Source organism: Oncorhynchus tshawytscha, linkage group LG16 (genome assembly GCF_018296145.1).
Source record: "Oncorhynchus tshawytscha isolate Ot180627B linkage group LG16, Otsh_v2.0, whole genome shotgun sequence".
Classification (NCBI taxonomy): Eukaryota; Metazoa; Chordata; class Actinopteri; order Salmoniformes; family Salmonidae; genus Oncorhynchus; species Oncorhynchus tshawytscha.
In genome coordinates this window covers 16,911,657-16,930,300 of record NC_056444.1, presented here as the reverse complement: position 1 = coordinate 16,930,300, position 18,644 = coordinate 16,911,657, and the positions used below count along the sequence as shown (strand labels likewise).

General features: G+C 46.5%; 2 protein-coding genes across 2 annotated transcripts; one reads left to right on the top strand and one right to left on the bottom strand.

The window, feature by feature from the left end:
- The first annotated feature begins 53 nt into the window (after positions 1-53).
- LOC112216543 (coiled-coil domain-containing protein 191-like) lies at positions 54-6,932 on the top strand. Its single transcript, XM_042298596.1, has 5 exons — positions 54-107; positions 757-899; positions 3,684-3,836; positions 4,051-4,205; positions 6,434-6,932. The coding sequence occupies exons 2-5, from the start codon at positions 852-854 to the stop codon at positions 6,600-6,602; spliced, it is 525 nt and encodes a 174-aa protein (XP_042154530.1). The 5' UTR covers positions 54-107; positions 757-851; the 3' UTR covers positions 6,603-6,932.
- A 4,075-nt stretch (positions 6,933-11,007) lies between these two features.
- LOC112215420 (palmitoyltransferase ZDHHC23-B) lies at positions 11,008-18,142 on the bottom strand. The gene is made up of 5 exons (XM_024374447.2): positions 17,821-18,142; positions 16,334-16,507; positions 15,540-16,241; positions 14,919-15,086; positions 11,008-12,225 (listed from the first exon to the last, which is right to left on the bottom strand). Exons 2-5 carry the CDS (start codon positions 16,468-16,470, stop codon positions 11,952-11,954), a joined length of 1,281 nt encoding a protein of 426 aa, XP_024230215.1. The 5' UTR covers positions 16,471-16,507; positions 17,821-18,142; the 3' UTR covers positions 11,008-11,951.
- Between the last annotated feature and the right edge of the window lie 502 nt (positions 18,143-18,644).

Sequence of the window (18,644 nt, the reverse complement as noted above, 5' to 3'; positions counted from 1 at the left end):
CTCAGGCCCAGCTGAAAGCAGCAGAGGAGGAGAGGCAGAAGGAGGAGGAGGAACAGAAACGTAGAGCAGCTGAAAGGAGAAGGGAGGAGAAGAGACAAGAGAGAGAGGTGATGCAATGTTTACAGGAAAACTGTCCTGGGGACAACTTTCATTTCATACTTGAAAGAAAATCTGTCAGTTCACTAAGAGTGTATATTTAGGACTTCAGGGGCCATATGTATTACGCATTTTAGAGTAGGAGTGCTGACTTGGGATCAATTAATATGATTACATGGACAGGGGGAAGCTGATCTTAGGTCACCACTCCTACCCTGACACTTGATACCCACGGACCCAGATTTCCATCACAGGGACCATACAGAAAAATAGATGTCATCAACACCTATACAAAACAGAATTATATATGTAATATACATACCGTATACACATTGTCCATTCTTTCCTGTCCAGGTTTATTGCAGTTGGAATTTCACAAAAGAGACTCTCTTACATCTGTACACGTGATGATTTGATGGCAGCTGTTCAAAGCAATGATGCAATGGTTGTTCAATGCCGTGGGTGATAATGTTCGCCTTACATCACACTGTCAAGGCATGGTGTTCAGATCTAATTTAGATGGGCAAAGCTTTTGAAATGTGGCTCCTAGCTCTGATCTTAGAACAGCTGAAGTCCAAACATAAAACAAAAGCTATAGATTAAAACAATAAATACAAGTTGTGTGTGTGTGTGTGTCTATAACTATGTGTATGTATTCAGTGGGAGCAGGAGAACCAGAGGAGGTTTGAGCGAGAGCAGCAGCTCCAGACTAGGCCCAGCAACACTACCATAGAACTCTGTTACTACGGCGAGGCATGGCGCCATGGAAGCGCAGAGTCGCCATGAGCCAAGCCAACACTCAGGTAATCACCAGTGCCATCAGCCTTGGCCAATCAGAGTCTACACAGAGAGACTGTCAACACACTCGCACTCTCTCCTGTAGAGTCACACAGCTCAGGACAGCCAATCATACACAGCAGAACTAATGTATTCACAGCTACACTCAAATACAGACAGAATAAAAATACTCTTTCCCTCAAACAACTACATGTTTTAAGGTGTCATCTTACTCGGTTACCAACCAACACCCTCATAATTCCCAATGGAAATATGACACACACATACACTCTGTATCTAAAGCTTAAACCGAGCACACAAACACCTAGACACACACCCTAATCCCAGACATCACGGTCAGAGCTGTAATGATGTTTACAGGATGCTGTTGGTATGAGCACCTGCTTGACCACCTGTCAGAACCCGCGGGACAAATTGTACTGGCAGAGTGATGGAACAATGCTAGAGAGAGAGAGGCTAGAGGAAGTGAGAGGAGAGAGGAAGTGAGAGGCTAGAAGAGGAGAGAGGAAGTGAGAGGCTAAAAGAGGAGAGAGGAAGTGAGAGGCTAGAGGAGGAGAGAGGAAGTGAGTAGCTAGAGGAAGTGAGAGGCTAGAGGAGAGGCAGAGAGGAAGTGAGAGGCTAGAGGAGAGGGAGAGAGGAAGTGAGAGGCTAGAGGAGAGGGAGAGAGGAAGTGAGAGGCTAGAGGAGAGGGAGAGAGGAAGTGGCTAGAGAAAGTGAGAGGCTAGAGGAGAGGGAGAGAGGAAGTGAGTAGCTAGAGGAGAGGGAGAGAGGAAGTGGCTAGAGAAAGTGAGAGGCTAGAGGACAGGGAGAGAGGAAGTGGCTAGAGAAAGTGAGAGGCTAGAGGAGAGGGAGAGAGGAAGTGAGAGGCTAGGAGGAGAGAGAGAGAGGAAGTGAGAGGCTAGAGGAGAGGGAGAGAGGAAGTGAGAGGCTAGAGGAGAGAGAGCGAGGAAGTGGCTAGAGAAAGTGAGAGGCTAGAGGAGAGGAAGTGAGAGGCTAGAGGAGAGAGAGAGGAAGTGGCTAGAGGAAGTGAGAGGCTAGAGGAGAGGGAGAGAGGAAGTGAGAGGCTAGAGGAGAGAGAGAAGAAGTGGCTAGAGGAAGTGAGAGGCTAGAGGAGAGGGAGAGAGGAAGTGAGAGGCTAGAGGAGAGAGAGAGGAAGTGGCTAGAGGAAGTGAGAGGCTAGAGGAGAGGCTAGAGGAAGTGAGGCTGAAGGGGGAGAGAGGAAGTGAGAGGCTAGAGGAAGTGAGAGGCTAGAGGAAGTGCGGGGCTAGAGGAAGTGAGGGGCTAGAGGAAGTGAGGGGCTAGAGGAAGTGAGGGGCTAGAGGAAGTGAGGGGCTAGAGGAAGTGAGAGGCAAGAGGAAGTGAGAGGCAAGAGGAAGTGAGAGGCTAGAGGAAGTGAGAGGCTAGAGGAAGTGAGGGGCTAGAGGAAGTGAGGGGCTAGAGGAAGTGAGGGGCTAGAAGAAGTGAGAGGCTAGAAGAAGTGAGGGGCTAGAAGAAGTGAGGGGCTAGAAGAAGTGAGGGGCTAGAGGAAGTGAGAGGCTAGAGAGAGAGCGAGGCTAAATGAGGAGAGACTAGAGGAGGAAAGAGGTTGGCGATAGGTAGTGAGAGGCTAGAGGAGAGGGATAGAGGAAGTGCAAGGCTAGAGAGACGCTAGAAGAGGCTAGAGGAGGTGAGAGGCTAGAGAGGAGGTGAGAGGCTAGAGAGGAGGTGAGAGGCTAGAGAGGAGGTGAGAGGCTAGAGAGACGCTAGAAGAGGCTAGAGAGGAGGTGAGAGGCTAGAGAGGAGGTGAGAGGCTAGAGAGGAGGTGAGAGGCTAGAGAGGAAGTGAGAGGCTAGAGAGGAAGTGAGAGGCTAGAGAGGAAGTGAGAGGCTAGAGAGGAAGTGAGAGGCTAGAGAGAAGCGAGAGGAAGTAAGGCTAGAGGAGGAGAGAGGCGCTAGAGGAGAGAGGCTAGAGTGAGAGGCTAGGGGAAGAGAGAGAGGATGTGAGAGGCTAGAGGAGGAGAGAGGCTAGAGTGAGAGTCTAGAGGAGGCGAGAGAGGAAGTGAGAGGTTAAAGTAGAGAGCTACAGGAAGAGAGGGAGTGAGATGAGAGAGGTTGCAGGAGAGGAATGATTGGGCAGATTGATGGACAGGGAAGTGAAGTAGAAGTGAAAATAGATGGTGTGACATCACAGCAGCATGTTCCAATCTACTGTATGGAACCTTGAGCAGCTGAACAGCTTGTTCAATGTCTCATGCTCTATTCTGCTACTGACTCCCAACAGCATACCTTGACTCCCAACAGCATACCTTGACTCCCAACAGCATACCTTGACAACTATCTTTATTTACTAGTGGTCAAAGTCCTAACTTCTTTAAAGACCATGAGTTTGAAAAGAATGCAGTATAGCATCTAGGGTCAAATTTATATTATAAATTGGGTGGTTCGAGCCATGAATGCTGATTGGCTGACAGCCGTGGTATATCAGACCGTATACCACGGGTATGACAAAACATTTAGTTTTACCGCTCTAATTACGTTGGTAACCAGTTTATAATAGCACTAAGGCACCTCGGGGGTTTGTGAGATATGGCCAATATACCACGGCTAAGGGCTGTATCGTAGAACACCTTAGCCGTGGTATATTGGCCATATATCACAAACCATCTGTCCTTATTGCTTAAATATATTTTCACCACTTGTAAGCCTCAATGACGAGGAGATGCCTTAATCCTTTATACCATGCCATTGTGTGTTACCTGACACGTGAATATGTGTGGATGAGTACACAGTATTATTTTAATTCCCCTCCAGCTGGCCAGGGCTCATCACAGGCAGTCTCTCCTGAAACGGTGCATCCTGTCCTGGCAGCAAGTAACAGGCGAGTCCCTGGCTCAGAAATGGGCCTCTGCCAAACAACTGCATCAACATATCCTGCTACGGAGGAGCCTGGGCAACTGGAAAAGGGTTAGGGCATGAACACGTACAAACACAAACTCTCACATGCACAAGTAGAAACACATACAAATGGCCACTGTCTTTTTTCCAACACACAAAACATTTGAATACTGATTACTGTTTAATAGTGATGCGGTGGATAGTCTTGTATATTTGTCTCAATGAGATGGACAGTCTGTCCATGATGTGTACTGTATCCCAAACCTGACTCGTTCTGTCTCAGCTGAAGGACCACCGCATGGTTGTAGAGGGGCGGGCCGACCGGTTCTGGCGCATGCACACTCTGAGGAGGGCTCTGATCGCGTTACTAGATCACGTGACCCAGGAGAGGATGGTGGAGTGGGACCGGGAGCAGCAGGCTCAGGGACACAGTGATAGGTGGGTGTGTTTACCTGGGCCTTACTTCCTTTACCAATAATACCTGTCCTAGAAGCATTCTACCTGTCCTAGAAGCCTTTACCCCTGTCTCAGACCTTACCCCTGCTCAGACCTTACCCCTGTCTCAGACCTTACCCCTGTCTCAGACCTTACCCCTGTCTCAGACCTTACACCTGTCTCAGACCTTACACCTGTCTCAGACCTTACACCTGTCTCAGACCTTACACCTGTCTCAGACCTTACACCTGTCTCAGACCTTACACCTGTCTCAGACCTTACCCCTGTCTCAGACCTTACCCCTGTCTCACCTGTCTCAGACCTTACACCTTGTCTCAGACCTTACCCCTGTCTCAGACCTTACACCTGTCTCAGACCTTACACCTGTCTCAGACCTTACACCCTGTCTGTCTCAGACCTTACACCTGTCTCAGACCTTACCCCTGTCTCAGACCTTACCCCTGTCTCAGACCTTACCCCTGTCTCAGACCTTACCCCCTGTCTCAGACCTTACCCCTGTCTCAGACCTTACCCCCCTGTCTCAGACCTTACCCCTGTCTCAGACCTTACACCTGTCTCAGACCTTACACCTGTCTCAGACCTTACCCCTGTCTCAGACCTTACCCCTGTCTCAGACCTTACCCCTGTCTCAGACCTTACACCTGTCTCAGACCTTACACCTGTCTCAGACCTTACACCTGTCTCAGACCTTACCCTGTCTCAGACCTTACCCTGTCTCAGACCCCCTGTCTCAGACCTTACACCTGTCTCAGACCTTACACCTGTCTCAGACCTTACACCTGTCTCAGACCTTACCCTGTCTCAGACCTTAGACCTGTCTCAGACCTTACCCCTGTCTCAGACCTTACCCCTGTCTCAGACCTTACCCCTGTCTCAGACCTTACACCTGTCTCAGACCTTACACCTGTCTCAGACCTTACACCTGTCTCAGACCTTACACCTGTCTCAGACCTTACACCTGTCCCCTGTCTCAGACCCCTGTCTCAGACCTTACCCTGTCTCAGACCTTACCCTGTCTCAGACCTTACACCTGTCTCAGACCTTACACCTGTCTCAGACCTTACCCCTGTCTCAGACCTTACCCCCCTGTCTCAGACCTTACACCTGTCTCAGACCAGACCTTACACCTGTCTCAGACCTTACACCTGTCTCAGACCTTACCCCTGTCTCAGACCTTACACCTGTCTCAGACCTTACCCTGTCTCAGACCTTACACCTGTCTCAGACCTTACACCTGTCTCAGACCTTACACCTGTCTCAGACCTTACACCTGTCTCAGACCTTACACCTGTCTCAGACCTTACACCTGTCTCAGACCTTACACCTGTCTCAGACCTTACACCTGTCTCAGACCTTACACCTGTCTCAGACCTTACACCTGTCTCAGACCCTTACACCTGTCCCCCTCAGACCTTACACCTGTCTCAGACCTTACACCTGTCAGACCTCAGACCTTACACCTGTCTCAGACCTTACACCTGTCTCAGACCTTACACCTGTCTCAGACCTTACACCTGTCTCAGACCTTACCCTGTCTCAGACCTTACCCTGTCTGTCTCAGACCTTACACCTGTCTCAGACCTTACCCCTGTCTCAGACCTTACACCTGTCTCAGACCTTACACCTGTCTCAGACCTTACACCTGTCTCAGACCTTACACCTGTCTCAGACCTTACACCTGTCTCAGACCTTACCCCTGTCTCAGACCTTACACCCTGTCTCAGACCTTACCCCTGTCTCAGACCTTACACCTGTCTCAGACCTTACCCCTGTCTCAGACCTTACCCCTGTCTCAGACCTTACCCCTGTCTCAGACCTTACACCTGTCTCAGACCTTACACCTGTCTCAGACCTTACCCCTGTCTCAGACCTTACACCTGTCTCAGACCTTACACCTGTCTCAGACCTTACCCCTGTCTCAGACCTTACCCCTGTCTCAGACCTTACACCTGTCTCAGACCTTACACCTGTCTCAGACCTTACACCTGTCTCAGACCTTACACCTGTCTCAGACCTTACACCTGTCTCAGACCTTACACCTGTCTCAGACCTTACCCCTGCTGTATAAGATGCAGACATGCTCCATATGTACTAGCTCACTTTGTTACTGTATAAGTTCTGGTTGTTGTAAGGGCTTTTTCTAAGCTGTTCTGTCTGCTTCCCTCTGTTCCCTCACTGTCGTGTGTGTGTTCCTCTCTTCTCCGCCCCAGGCGGGTGGTGCGGAGTTGTTTCCAGGCCTGGAGACGGTATCCAGGGTGGCTGCGTGAGGAGAGAGAGAGGGAAACCAGGAGGGAGAAGCTGAGACGCAGAGTGGCAGAGGTCCTACCTGACTTTCGCTCCTCTCCTCTGAACTGTCAATGGGTACAAGCCCTGCTGTGACTCACAGAACACACACAGGCAGACAGACGGAATACTTCAATACACGATAATCCAGCAGATGGGAGCCAGTAAATGTGTCTTGTTGCTGGTGTAACAAGCACACACACACAGGCTGTTTGTCATCCTTAATGACCAGAGAAAGCTGGATATAACTTTAATGAAGACCGTTTGGAAAACTTTTGTAACACCAATGACTCGTTTAAAACTGAAGCGTATGTTCAGGTTATTGAATTTGTTTTATTTTGGGTATCATTGAAGTCACAGTTTGATGTAATTTGACAGAAGCTTGAAGGCATCAATAAGGATTTCTTTTAAAGTATATCACCATAAGCAGTTGCACTGTGGTTTGTGTGTCAGTTGTTTTTGTTGCTTTATTCAGTTAATGCAACAACACTAAAGATCCTGATCCTGACTAGCCTCAGTCTACAGAGATGTATCAACATGATGCTGTTTAATAAAAACCCATGGCCTATTTCTGAAGCTCACAGGAACCGGTACACACAAGAACATCTATTGGCAACAGCTGTTCCCTTCTACAGGAGTGTTAATCAGTGTTGAAAGGAACATCATGGCCGGGGCCTAGGTTTTTTGGGGTCAAGTGGTTTGTTTACGTTCACTCTCCCAGCAAAGAAAGGCACTACAACCAGGATAGCACAACTAAATTTAGGAGCACCAGAAAAGCAGATGCTTTAATGGATTGAGATAAAGCCTCTGAATTCTAGGCAGTTTTGAAGCACAGTGCTGTGCCCTAGAAACTAATGACCCTTTAAAGACATTATTATAAAAAGCAAAAATGTTGATACATTACCTGTCATTTGTGGAATATTATGTTTTTACATTGGGTACTATTGAAAAATATGGGTTGTCTATGAATTTGAAGGACCAATAAAAAGAGCTAAACTTAGAGGTGCTGGGTTTTAGGCCGGTTGCGACAGGGTGTCCTTCGGAACACGAGGAAGCAGTAGTTCCAGTTCAAGGGGTTAATTAAGCTACACACACACACACACACACACACAACACCACTCTCTGATCATAATTGTGGTTCTGGAAAGAAAGGAGAACTTAGGCTATCGCACAGTATGGGAAAAAAAATCATATTTCCACATCAACAACTAAACGCATGCTAGATGCACAAAGGACAATAAAGCAATGTCGAAATATCTACACATTATAAGACAACAAGCATGAGCGATCTACAACCTAAAATAGCATAGCGCCACAGACAAATGCTAACAAATGCTAATCGCTAAATAGTAATGCATGATGACGATGATGATAATGTATGACAATGCTTGCGGGAGTACACGAGCTAGCTAGCAAGTTTAACACAAATGGTACATGCAGTTGAAGTCGGAAGTTTACATACACCTTACCCAAATACATTTAAACTCAGTTTTTCACAATTCCTGACATTTAAACATTCCCTGTCTTAGGTCAGTTAGGATCACCACTGTATTTTAGTCACCTCCAAATGTGTTGTACATATTTGCTTCAACTGACAAGCCAACTAAGGGTCAGTTGCTTCTTGAGGAATGGCGGGCAGCTGGATGAGTCGAGCAACAGGCCTGACGTATGTTCTGTCCTTGACTTGGATCTCTGCTGTCCTCACTTTCCTGTCTGCTCCAGGGATAACTGACTTGACAGCTCCAACTTGCCAAAAGGAGACTGATCATCCACAATCATCACAACGGTCCCATCTACAAGGTCTTCCTGATTCCTGTGCCACTTATGGCGGCCTTTAAGTGCAGGTAACTAGTTCTATGTGAAGCACTTCCAGAAATGGTTGGCTAGAACCTGGCTGTCTCCATCTTTTGCGACTTTAGGAGTGATTGGATCCGGATCCGCAATGTCCGACGACACATATCCCAAGGGCTTGGAGTTCAAGATCCCTTCTATTTCGATTAGGACAGTCCTCAGCACCTAATTGGAGATGGTCTGTGCACCAAGGGTGGTTTGCAGGGTAGTCTTGATGGATCTGATCTCCCTCTCCCAGCATCCTCCAAAGTGTGGTGCACTTCGTGGATTGAAGGCGATGTGAATCTTCTGACTGGCTAACTGGAGCTGTGAGTGGAGAGTCATGAAGGCCTCCTGTAGCTCTCGCTACCTTCTGTTGAAATTTGTTCTCCGGTCGGACAGGATCTTAAAGGGCTTTCCTATTTGAGCGATGAAGCGTCAACGCCATTAGGAACTAATTGGAATCCATGTTCGTCAGTAGATCCACATGTACAGCTCGGGTGGTCATGCACTTAAAGATGATGCCCCATCTCTTTTCATTTCTCCTGCCAATCTTGATATACGGTCCAAAGCAGTCCACGCCTATAGAATAGAATGTGGGTTTGTGGAGACACAGTCGGGTTGGAGGCAGGTCAACCATCCTAGGCACATCTGGCTGGCCGCGCCACTTCCTGCATTCGGTGCAGCCAAACTGAAAATGCAGATTGGCTGCCCTCCCCCTCAGAATCCAGAACCTTCGACATAACTCAGCAAACACCCTACATCAAGCAGAGACCACTACCTACAAATACGTTGTACCTGTCTGACTGGAGCCAGGTTAAGACGGTTGTAGAATCCGACCAGTGCCGACCGACCGACCATCCGACCTCATGGATTTCCAGGGTGATTTATTTTCTCATGACCACAACCAGCTGGGCACCGGTGAGTGCAGCGCAGTGCTCGAGTCTTGGCATCGACTGTTGTCGTTTCCGGGCCACTCTTGTTCTTGCCGTCTTCAGTACGGAGGTACGCGACGGCAACGTACGCACGTTCTGAGGCGTCACTGAAGACATGAACGCTCTTGTGCTGGTTGGGAGACCCATGTCGGGGCAGACGTAACACCTTGGCAGTGTGACCTGAGACAGCTGTGGAAATTTGTTCTCGCAAATAAGCCACACTATTCTTTTTTTGGAGAAGATCTTCAGGTGTGTAGGATGACCCCAGGTAGGTCTGGGTCATCCCACCCTCTTTTCTTATCCCAGAGCCTCTGGACTTCAACCTTAGACCGTGTGGTGTATGGGACGATGAAGCCGAGCGGATCATACTGGCTGGCAAGGATCCGATATATGTTGCGCATGGTGGGTTCAACTTTCTCCATGTGACCGTGCTTATTTCCAAGAGTGTCAGACAGACATTGCCATTGTAATCCAAGGGTGTGCTCTTGGGGTTCCACACCATCCTGGGTTAACCACAGCTCACTGCTCTCCGACCTGGACTCTTGAAGTAGGTGTTCGATGACTGCTGAAAGGTTGCTGGCCCACTGGTGGACAAGGTCAAGCAGAGATAAAAAGGAAAGGTAGAGATGAGATTGGGGCTGTCAGTCACGGTACCATACGTGGTTGTGTTATTGTAGTTGTAGGAAATGGTTTAGCTAAGGGACAGGGTATTGACTTGGGCGCTACTTCACAACAGAACCGATCACTGTAGGCAGGGGTCCCATTTACAGGGTTATTCGGGGGACAAAACAATGTCGCCAAAAAACGTCTGTTCTAAACATCGACAACACTTTTATTCCTTCGACAGGTTTTTATTTTGTCAAACTTTATTGAGACAAATGATGGAAATGGTGTTTTTCGAATAAATTATGATTGCAGAATCATTGAAGGTGCACGTGATGTCATCAATGATAAAGCGCCACTCCACATGTAATTATAAATACCTACTGCTTGCTCAATCTATTTTTCCAACTATAAAAATAATGATTCTTTGCAGAACAAGGATTTTCCTGACTTTCAAGAATCCTGAATTGATTCACCTTGTTTTTTCGGTTGGCTAGCAAGTTTCACCATGACATTTTTTCAGATCTACAGGAGTGTACGTTTCACCTTGACACGAACTGTGGCGATACCAATGATTTTTACAGTATAAACCCTGGATTGCTGTTGCTATATATTCGCCAATGAGAGACTTTGAAGACACTGGTCAGCCATATTGGCCCTTCCCAGTAGCAGCAGTCCTCCATAGAAATTAATGGAATTCTACAGTATTTCATTCAAATGTTTCAGGAACAAAATTATGTGTATTTAGGATTTTTTTTAAACTTAGTCACAGTAACATTAGTACTTTTAAAAAATAAATAATTTAGCTCAGCCAAAATCTCTAAAATGACAAGAGGCAGCTTATGGTAGAGAAATTAACATTCTGTTCTCTTGCAACAGCTCTGGTGGACATTCCTGCAGTCAGCATAACAATTGCACACTCCCTCAAAACATCTGTGGCATTGTGTTGTGTGACAAAACTGCAGATTTTAAAGTGGTCTTTTATGATCATTCTGTTTAATCAGTGTCTTGATATACCACACCTGTCAGAATCCTGAATTGATTCACCTTGTTTTGTGGATGGATTATATTGTCAAAGGAGAAATGCTCACTAATGTAAACAAATTTGTGCACAAAATTTGAGAGAAATATGCTTTTTGTGCGTTTGGAAAATGTCTGGGATTTTTTTTATTTCAGCTCATGAAACATGGGACCAACACTTTACATGCTGCGTTTATGTTTTTCTTCAGTGTAATTTATTAGCAGGGTTTCACAAACTTGGTCCTCGGGATCCTAAGGGCTGCACATTTTGGTTTTTGCCGTAGTATTACACAGCTGATTCAAATACTCAACTAATCATCAAGCTTTGATCATTTGAATCAGCTGTGTAGTTTTAGGGCAAAAACCAAATCATGCACACGTTGGGTTCCTGATGACCGAGTTTGGGAAACGCTGCATTAAGGTGTCTGTAACAGAATAAATGTTGCAAACACTAATGTAGACATTTGGTAAATGCATTTCTAGTTTCCAAAATATTTTTTACAACGGTGGGGCAGTGCCAAGATGGAGGTGCTTCAATACAGCGCCTCCTGTCAGTTATCTAGTGTATATATACATATTTGGGACAACTGGGGAGAGAAGGTGATGGCAGTCAGAAGTCTGAGGTGTGGAGATATGCTGCCATCTGTTGGTGAAAGACAGTACATCAGATGCATCCTTCAACTCTAGCCCATATCACAGAGGGTGAAGTTACCCCTAGACACTGACCCAAGGTCTGTCTTGTGTTCTTCCCCCTAACGGTTCAAGTCAGGATTCTTTGAGGCACAGGAGGTTGGTGGCACCTTAATTGGAGAGGACGGGCTCGTCGTAATGGATGGAGCAGCATTAGTGGAATGGTATCAAACACATGGTTTCCACGTGTTTGATGCCATTCCATTTGCACCGTTACAGCCATTATTATGAGCCGCCCTCCCCTCAGCAGCCTCCTGTGGTATGAGGGTAAAATGATCCTAGATCTGTTTCTGTGGGCAACTTCTACCTGGATCGTCTAATTGATCAATCACTTCTAAAGATGTAAGGACGATGATGAGCAGCTCAGCTACACCAAGTCAGTGAGACTGGGTGAGGGTGTGTGCAGGCCTTCTCCCATTGTCAGGAACTCTGCCCAGTTGCCACGGAAACCATGTGAGTAGACTCCCGTGTCTACGACGAGGCCCCAGTAGTGGCTGCGGGCGGTCTTGTCTCGGAGGGCGGTGCGCACCTCTCGCTCCGTCACGTTGTAGCTGACGTTGATGAGCTGCAGGACCAGAAGGTGTAGCAGGCCACCCGTCACTATGCTGCTGTACCACGCACAGGTGAAACACAGTGCCGAGCTGGAACACACACATACACACACTTTAGACACCAATATTACTCATATATTCCTGAAAACAGTCCCTAGCCACTAGCCCACACCCCTTATTTTTGGGAATCAGATATGTGTTAACAATGGGCTAAGTGGAGCTTACACCCTATTGATAAGATCAATGTTATTTCTACAGATCTGCTAACACCAATGTGAAAGGGAAGGGGCTATACACACACACACACACACACACACACACAAAGCTGAGAAAGAGACCATTTGTTACCGCGCTGAATCGTGGACAATACTATACAGGTACACTACAGGGTCGTTCCACCTCAAAAAGCACAAGAAAGGATTTCAACACCCACCATCTCAAATTTGTTCTGAAATTGTTTTGGTTGTTAGAAATAGATAAGATTAACATTCCTGGAATATTATTTTGTTGAAATATCATTTGATTTTGAGAGATTATGCTAATTGATTGCAACCAGATTGGCCATTCTAATGTGTATGATATTAAATAAATATAGTACATATAGAGAACAGATTTTTTCTGAACAGTTTTTCCCTTGTTGGAGTGCAATTGGCACGGTGGTCCGTGGGTTGCTTTTGACAATTTCTTTGGATTCCTCATGTCTTACTCATTGTTTCAAACAATTTTGGTCCAAATCAGATATTAGGTCATATTTTCATTGAATATTATATGAATGCTATAAATTAAAATGGCCAATTTGGGTGCAATCAATTAGCTTAATTTCTCAGAGGTCTAATTACATTTTTCAACAAAATAATGTTTCAGGAATGCTAATCTTATCTGTTTCCAACTACAGAAATTACTTCAGAACAATCTGAGATAGTGGGTGTCATGGCTTGTTGAAATGACATGGAACGAATCTACACACACATCACATCAAAACACACATCATCAGCAACCACACACATTCACTCTTACACAATAAACCCGGCAGAGCCACATACAGTAACTGCTCTGTAAATCTGGGTCAGTAGTTGATAAAGAAGTAGGCCTGGTTGGGGGAGATACCATGAAATGTTTATTAACCTACATTACCCCCATAAATACCTGGCTATTTCAAAACCTCACAGCTTTAAATGTCCCAGATAAAGAAAAGACTGATTTGATGCAATTAAAAATCACTTGTTCTCTTATAGAATGACCAGGAAGCCATTTGGCTGTGTGCCAGTGGGTATTTTAGGACACTATTGATTTTACACCGCCTCATTTCACAGGCTCATTTTAGCCTCTAATGCCTAATAGTGTGTTTTAGTGAGCTAATCATGTGTGTGTGCATCATATACTGCAAATCAAATTGTATTTGTCACATACGCCAAATACAACAGGGAAATGCTTACTTACAAGCCTTAACCAACAATGCAGTTTTAAGAAAAATACCCCAAAAAAAGAAATAAGTCACAAATAATTAAAGACCAGCAGTAAAATAACAATAGTGAGACTATATACAGGGGGTACCGGTGCAGAGTCAATGTGCAGGGGCACCTGTTAGTCAAGGTAATTGAGGTAATATGTACATGCAGGTAGAGTTATTAAAGTGACTATGCATAGATAATAAACAGAGAGTAGCAGCAACGTAAAAGAGGGAAGGATGGAAATGCAAATAGTCTGGTTAGCCATTTGATTAGATGTTCAGGAGTCTTATGGCTCGGGGATAAAAGCTGTTTAGAAGCCTCTTGAACCTAGACTCTATAACTAGGGTGGCTGGAGTCTGACAATTTTTAGGGCCTTCCTCTGACACCGCCTGGTATAGAGGTTCTGGATGGCAGGAAGCTTGGCCCCAGTGATGTACTGGGCCGTACGCAGTACCCTTTGTAGTGCCTTGCGGTCAGAGGCCGAGCAGTTGCCATACCAGGCAGTAATGCAACCTGTCAGGATGCTCTCGATGGTGCAGCTGTAGAACCTTTTGAGGATCTGAGGACCCATGCCAAATCTTTTCAGTCTTCTGAGGTGGAATAGGTTTTGTTGTGCCCTCTTCACGACTGTCTTGGTGGGCTAGGACCATGTTAGTTTGTTGGTGATTCTGGACACGATTGTGTGCATGGTGTGTGTTAACGCTCAAAAACCTATCTTTACTGTATGTAGGGTTTTCAGCCATTACATTCGCCCACATTTGGCTCCGTATAAACTACAATTCCGATGCTGTGTTATAACATTTAGAAAACATCAATAATCACTGCTTTCTAAACAGTTTTCGAAACATAAGCTGATATGCCCCTTATCTTTCATGTCAGCGAGAAAGAATCTTTCAAATAAAAAAATATACAATTACTGTAGCAGTTTTAAACAGATCTATACACTGTGTGCCTCCAGTTGAGGAACAACACCTCCTCCCCAGTTAGCTTACACACAGGTGTTTGGAGCACACTAGATAGCTGCCACCTGTGCTAATCAGCTATGTCTTCCGCTTCAGCTATGTCTTCCAATAACATGGAGATATGGCCATGTGGGAACACTAACCCGAACCCTACAAAAAGTGTGAAGTAATTTACCTTTTTTTTTATCACTGATATGAAATATACGTTCCTTATGTTTCCAAAGGTACCGCAAGCGATGAGTCTTAATGTTTAGAGCAACCGTCGGGGCTCTTAACAAAACTCCCCCGGTCAGAAGATACTATCGTCAATAGGCGCTAAGGTAGTTTGTGTCTATAAATAGGGTAGGTGTGTCCTGTGCATCCCTGTTACCTGTACTGATTGTAGACGCCTGGGCAGTAGAGCAGGGCGCTGAGCAGGTTCTGTTGGGGACACACACTGCGCAGCACCAGACTGATTCCATACAGAGAGGTCAACAGAAAGAGGAGGAGTGTCGACAGGAAGCTGCAGTGATTGGCCTGGCCCACACAACTGTTTATCCTGCCACAGTGGCGACATGACGGACACGACACACAGACAGACAGACAATACACAGTACTGAGACCGTGCGGTTAAACCACACACACAAACACACAGTACAGCTCTGATTTGTAATTTGGATGAGAGCATCTGCTGCTCAACGACTACAATGTAAGATTTACTTAGAACCCATGATTACTCCAAACACACACACGCACACACACGCACACACACACATCTGAACGAGTGATTGAATTATATATATATTTTGCACGATTGTGTGCGTTACAGACCAGTGTGACTCAGAAACACAAGCCTATGGCTGATGACACAGAGGCAAGATAATGTCACTGATAATTGCTTAAACATTGCTTCTTAGGCCTGGCATGACACTGCTTAGACATGGCATGTGTACTAAATTACAGAGAAGGGCCTCTTTTCCAGACAGACAGAGGTGTTTTTAAGAGGACCCACCAGACACAGTGGTGGTCCAGCCTCAGGACACAGACACCACAGATCCTGCAGTGTCCCGCTCTGGGGGGCCGCACCACCCTGCACAGAGAGCACCACTTCCTGCTCCGCCCACTCTCCCTCTGCTCCACCCCTTGGCCCTGCTGCTCCGACCCACTCCCCCGATTGGCTAGCACTACTTCCTGCCCAACCCCGTTGAGGCTGGTGTGGGCGGGGTCTCTGTCCGGAGGTGAGCTGTGATAGGTCACCGTGCTGTGGACGTCGGCCGTGTGAGGATGTACATAGCCGGGCTCTCTCTTGGTGTGGATGAGTGAGGCCAGAGTGAGGGCCACCCCCAGGGTCACTGTACCCAGCTGGGTCAGCCCTACACCCCCCCTGGGGAAGACCTCGGTGAGGAAGAGGTAGTACATGTAGCCCAGGGAGAACAGGGCCAGGCTGAGGAAGAACAGAGTCCGGCCCTTCTTACGGTGGGTGACGTAGTAGTACCATAGAACCAGTACCGGTAGAGCAGTCAGAACCACCATGCCCAACAGGAAGTGAAGGGCTGCGATGTGTAGGAGCACAGGAAGTAGGAGCAGCGGGGGCAGCACCGATAGATCAACACGCCGGGCTCCGCCCCAGAACCAGGGAACACGGAGGCGGTCGCTCACCATGGTAACCAGACGGGACAGTGAATCTGCCTTCTGGGGCTCTTTCTTCAGCCATCTGAGGGAGAGAAGCAGACATTTACTGGATAAAGAATATTTAGCTAAGAGTGTTTAGGTAACAGGCCGTAGATGGGTAAGCCACTCCATCACCTGTCACAGGCATCGTCCAGGTCCTCACAGTCACAGCAGCAGGCTGCCACATGGCTCCGCCCCCCCTGACGGTCCACAAACTCACAGCAGCACAGAGGCTCATCCGGCTCCAACACCTCATTGGCTCGCTTCTTCATGACAGACAGCCAGTCAGCCTGGAATGTTTTCAGTCTCCTGCAGAGATGAAGGGTGAGCGAGAGTGGGTTAGTGTGTGCATGTGTCCTATTCTCATGGGGATGCAGATAGATGGAGGTAAATGTGTGGCGGGGAGTTGTGGTTAACAGTCCTTTATAACAATAACCCAGCCCACCAATACCTCCTCAGTCACAGGAAGCAAGGTCGATGCCTCCCCAGGGTACAGATAAATTAGACTATTTATTTTTGCTCAGTGCAAACCACCCCTTCTGCAGTGGGAGATGTCTTGCAATTGAGGGAGGCTATGAAGAGGATGAGAAGGGAGATTCATTGTTAGCTCTATATGGTATTGGCTGTGATTGGAAACCGAACCAACTGACTTGAGCTGGAGAGGCTAGTTTCTTGTGGGTCTCCAATGCGCCCTTGCGCAGAGGACATTGTTACCAATTTGGGCTCCACCGCGTGGCGACAAATTGGGCTGTCTGCCAGCTACTCTGTGAAGGGGACTGCTGAATAGCCTATCAACCACATATGTTGTGGCATTCGCAGGCCAATGGAATTGCCATGTAGTAAAGGCCTTTCCCTCCTCAAAATGTACCAATTTCCTAGAAAATGAAGCCCACAGGTTTAATTCTGGGTTAGCCTATACAGAGAATAGTGAATGCATTTAGCCTTGATGTTTTTGCTACCACCAATCTAATATAGATTGTAGTAGCCTCTGGGCACGTGCCCTGTGTGCCCGGTTGGTATCCAGTCATGATTACTACAAGTTTCAATAGCTGGCTAGACTAACTACCAATCTAAAAATGATTTGCTGACATGGCTAATTGAGTGACTATCAGTGCCTGACAACAAGAGAAGAACTGCTGCTACATTTCGAAATGGCACCTGGTGTATTATACTATTCATCCCCCCAAAAAATACGCATTAGTATGTTGAGACACAAACTGAGTTCCTAAAACAATTGGACCGGTAGCTGCCCCGAGTAACAGACAATTAGACAATCTGCTTAAACCTCTGGATACAATGTCACCGTCTGGAAAGTTGATACCAAGTAGCCAGCCCATCGTTGCGTAAAGGATGGCGGGCTATCATTTGACTCTACTTAACCCCCTCGTGAATAGAACAGACATGTCACGTGTAATAGAAAATAACTGCTATTCATGTAGTTTTATGAAGTCATATGGCCTACCTACAGGTACCTACTTCCTTAAAAACTGTAGGCTAGGGTACATTAGGAACTGCCTACTGAACAGGCGAGGAAATGAGACTGGCCCCAGGACAACGTTGCTCACAACCGCACATTCCTAAAAATGCAAACTGAATGTAGCTATGCAAATCACGTAGCCTACCTGCCCGACTGTCCTGTTGCAAGTTTAGTCTATTAATGTTGTTATTCCAACAAGGTATGTAGGCTGTTTCGTCTCCCTTCTGATGTTTTAGTCATTCCTATCCCAGACCGCACGCGTCACTGCTATAGAGGCTACGATGGAAAGCGCTGGAACCCTATAGTCACCCCATTCAACTTTTCAACAGATAGTATTTTCCGCCGGTATGTATGAATGAAGAGCAGACAGAGGTCCACATATAGCCTACACCTCCTCTGTTGCTGAGGTTGTCTGGTCAGTAGGCGGCACCACGACTGCCTGTGCTGTGGAGAGTGGCGGAGTCCGTTTCTCCTTCATACTTCTGACGTCAATAGAGGGGGTAGGTAACCCTTTATTTCCCTCAGATTCATTTTTACCAATCTGAATCAAGACAAGGGTACTGTCTATCAACAATAGCATGTTCAATGAAATAAGCAAACATTGACCTTATTTTAACTGTTCAACCCATAGACATATTTTCGTACGAAAATGTATGCACACACTACAGTAAGTAGCTCTGGATAAGAGCGTCTGCTAAATAACAAAAGTGTAACATGTTATGGGGAAGGCTATTTTGGGTCCCAAGCCAAGTTGTTTCAGCAAAGGTCAGTTGTTGGCAAAGTATAGCCTATCAACTGGAGAGCTACGGCTCCTTTCTGTGACATTGGTGAGATGTTGAGCTATGGTAGATTTTTTATGATCTGGAAAGAAGCCAATTGGATCAGATCAAAAGTATTTACTTCCCCAGTATGTTTCATCTCTGTTGTCTCTTCTGACAGAGTATATTTAAACAGCCACAGCAATGATGC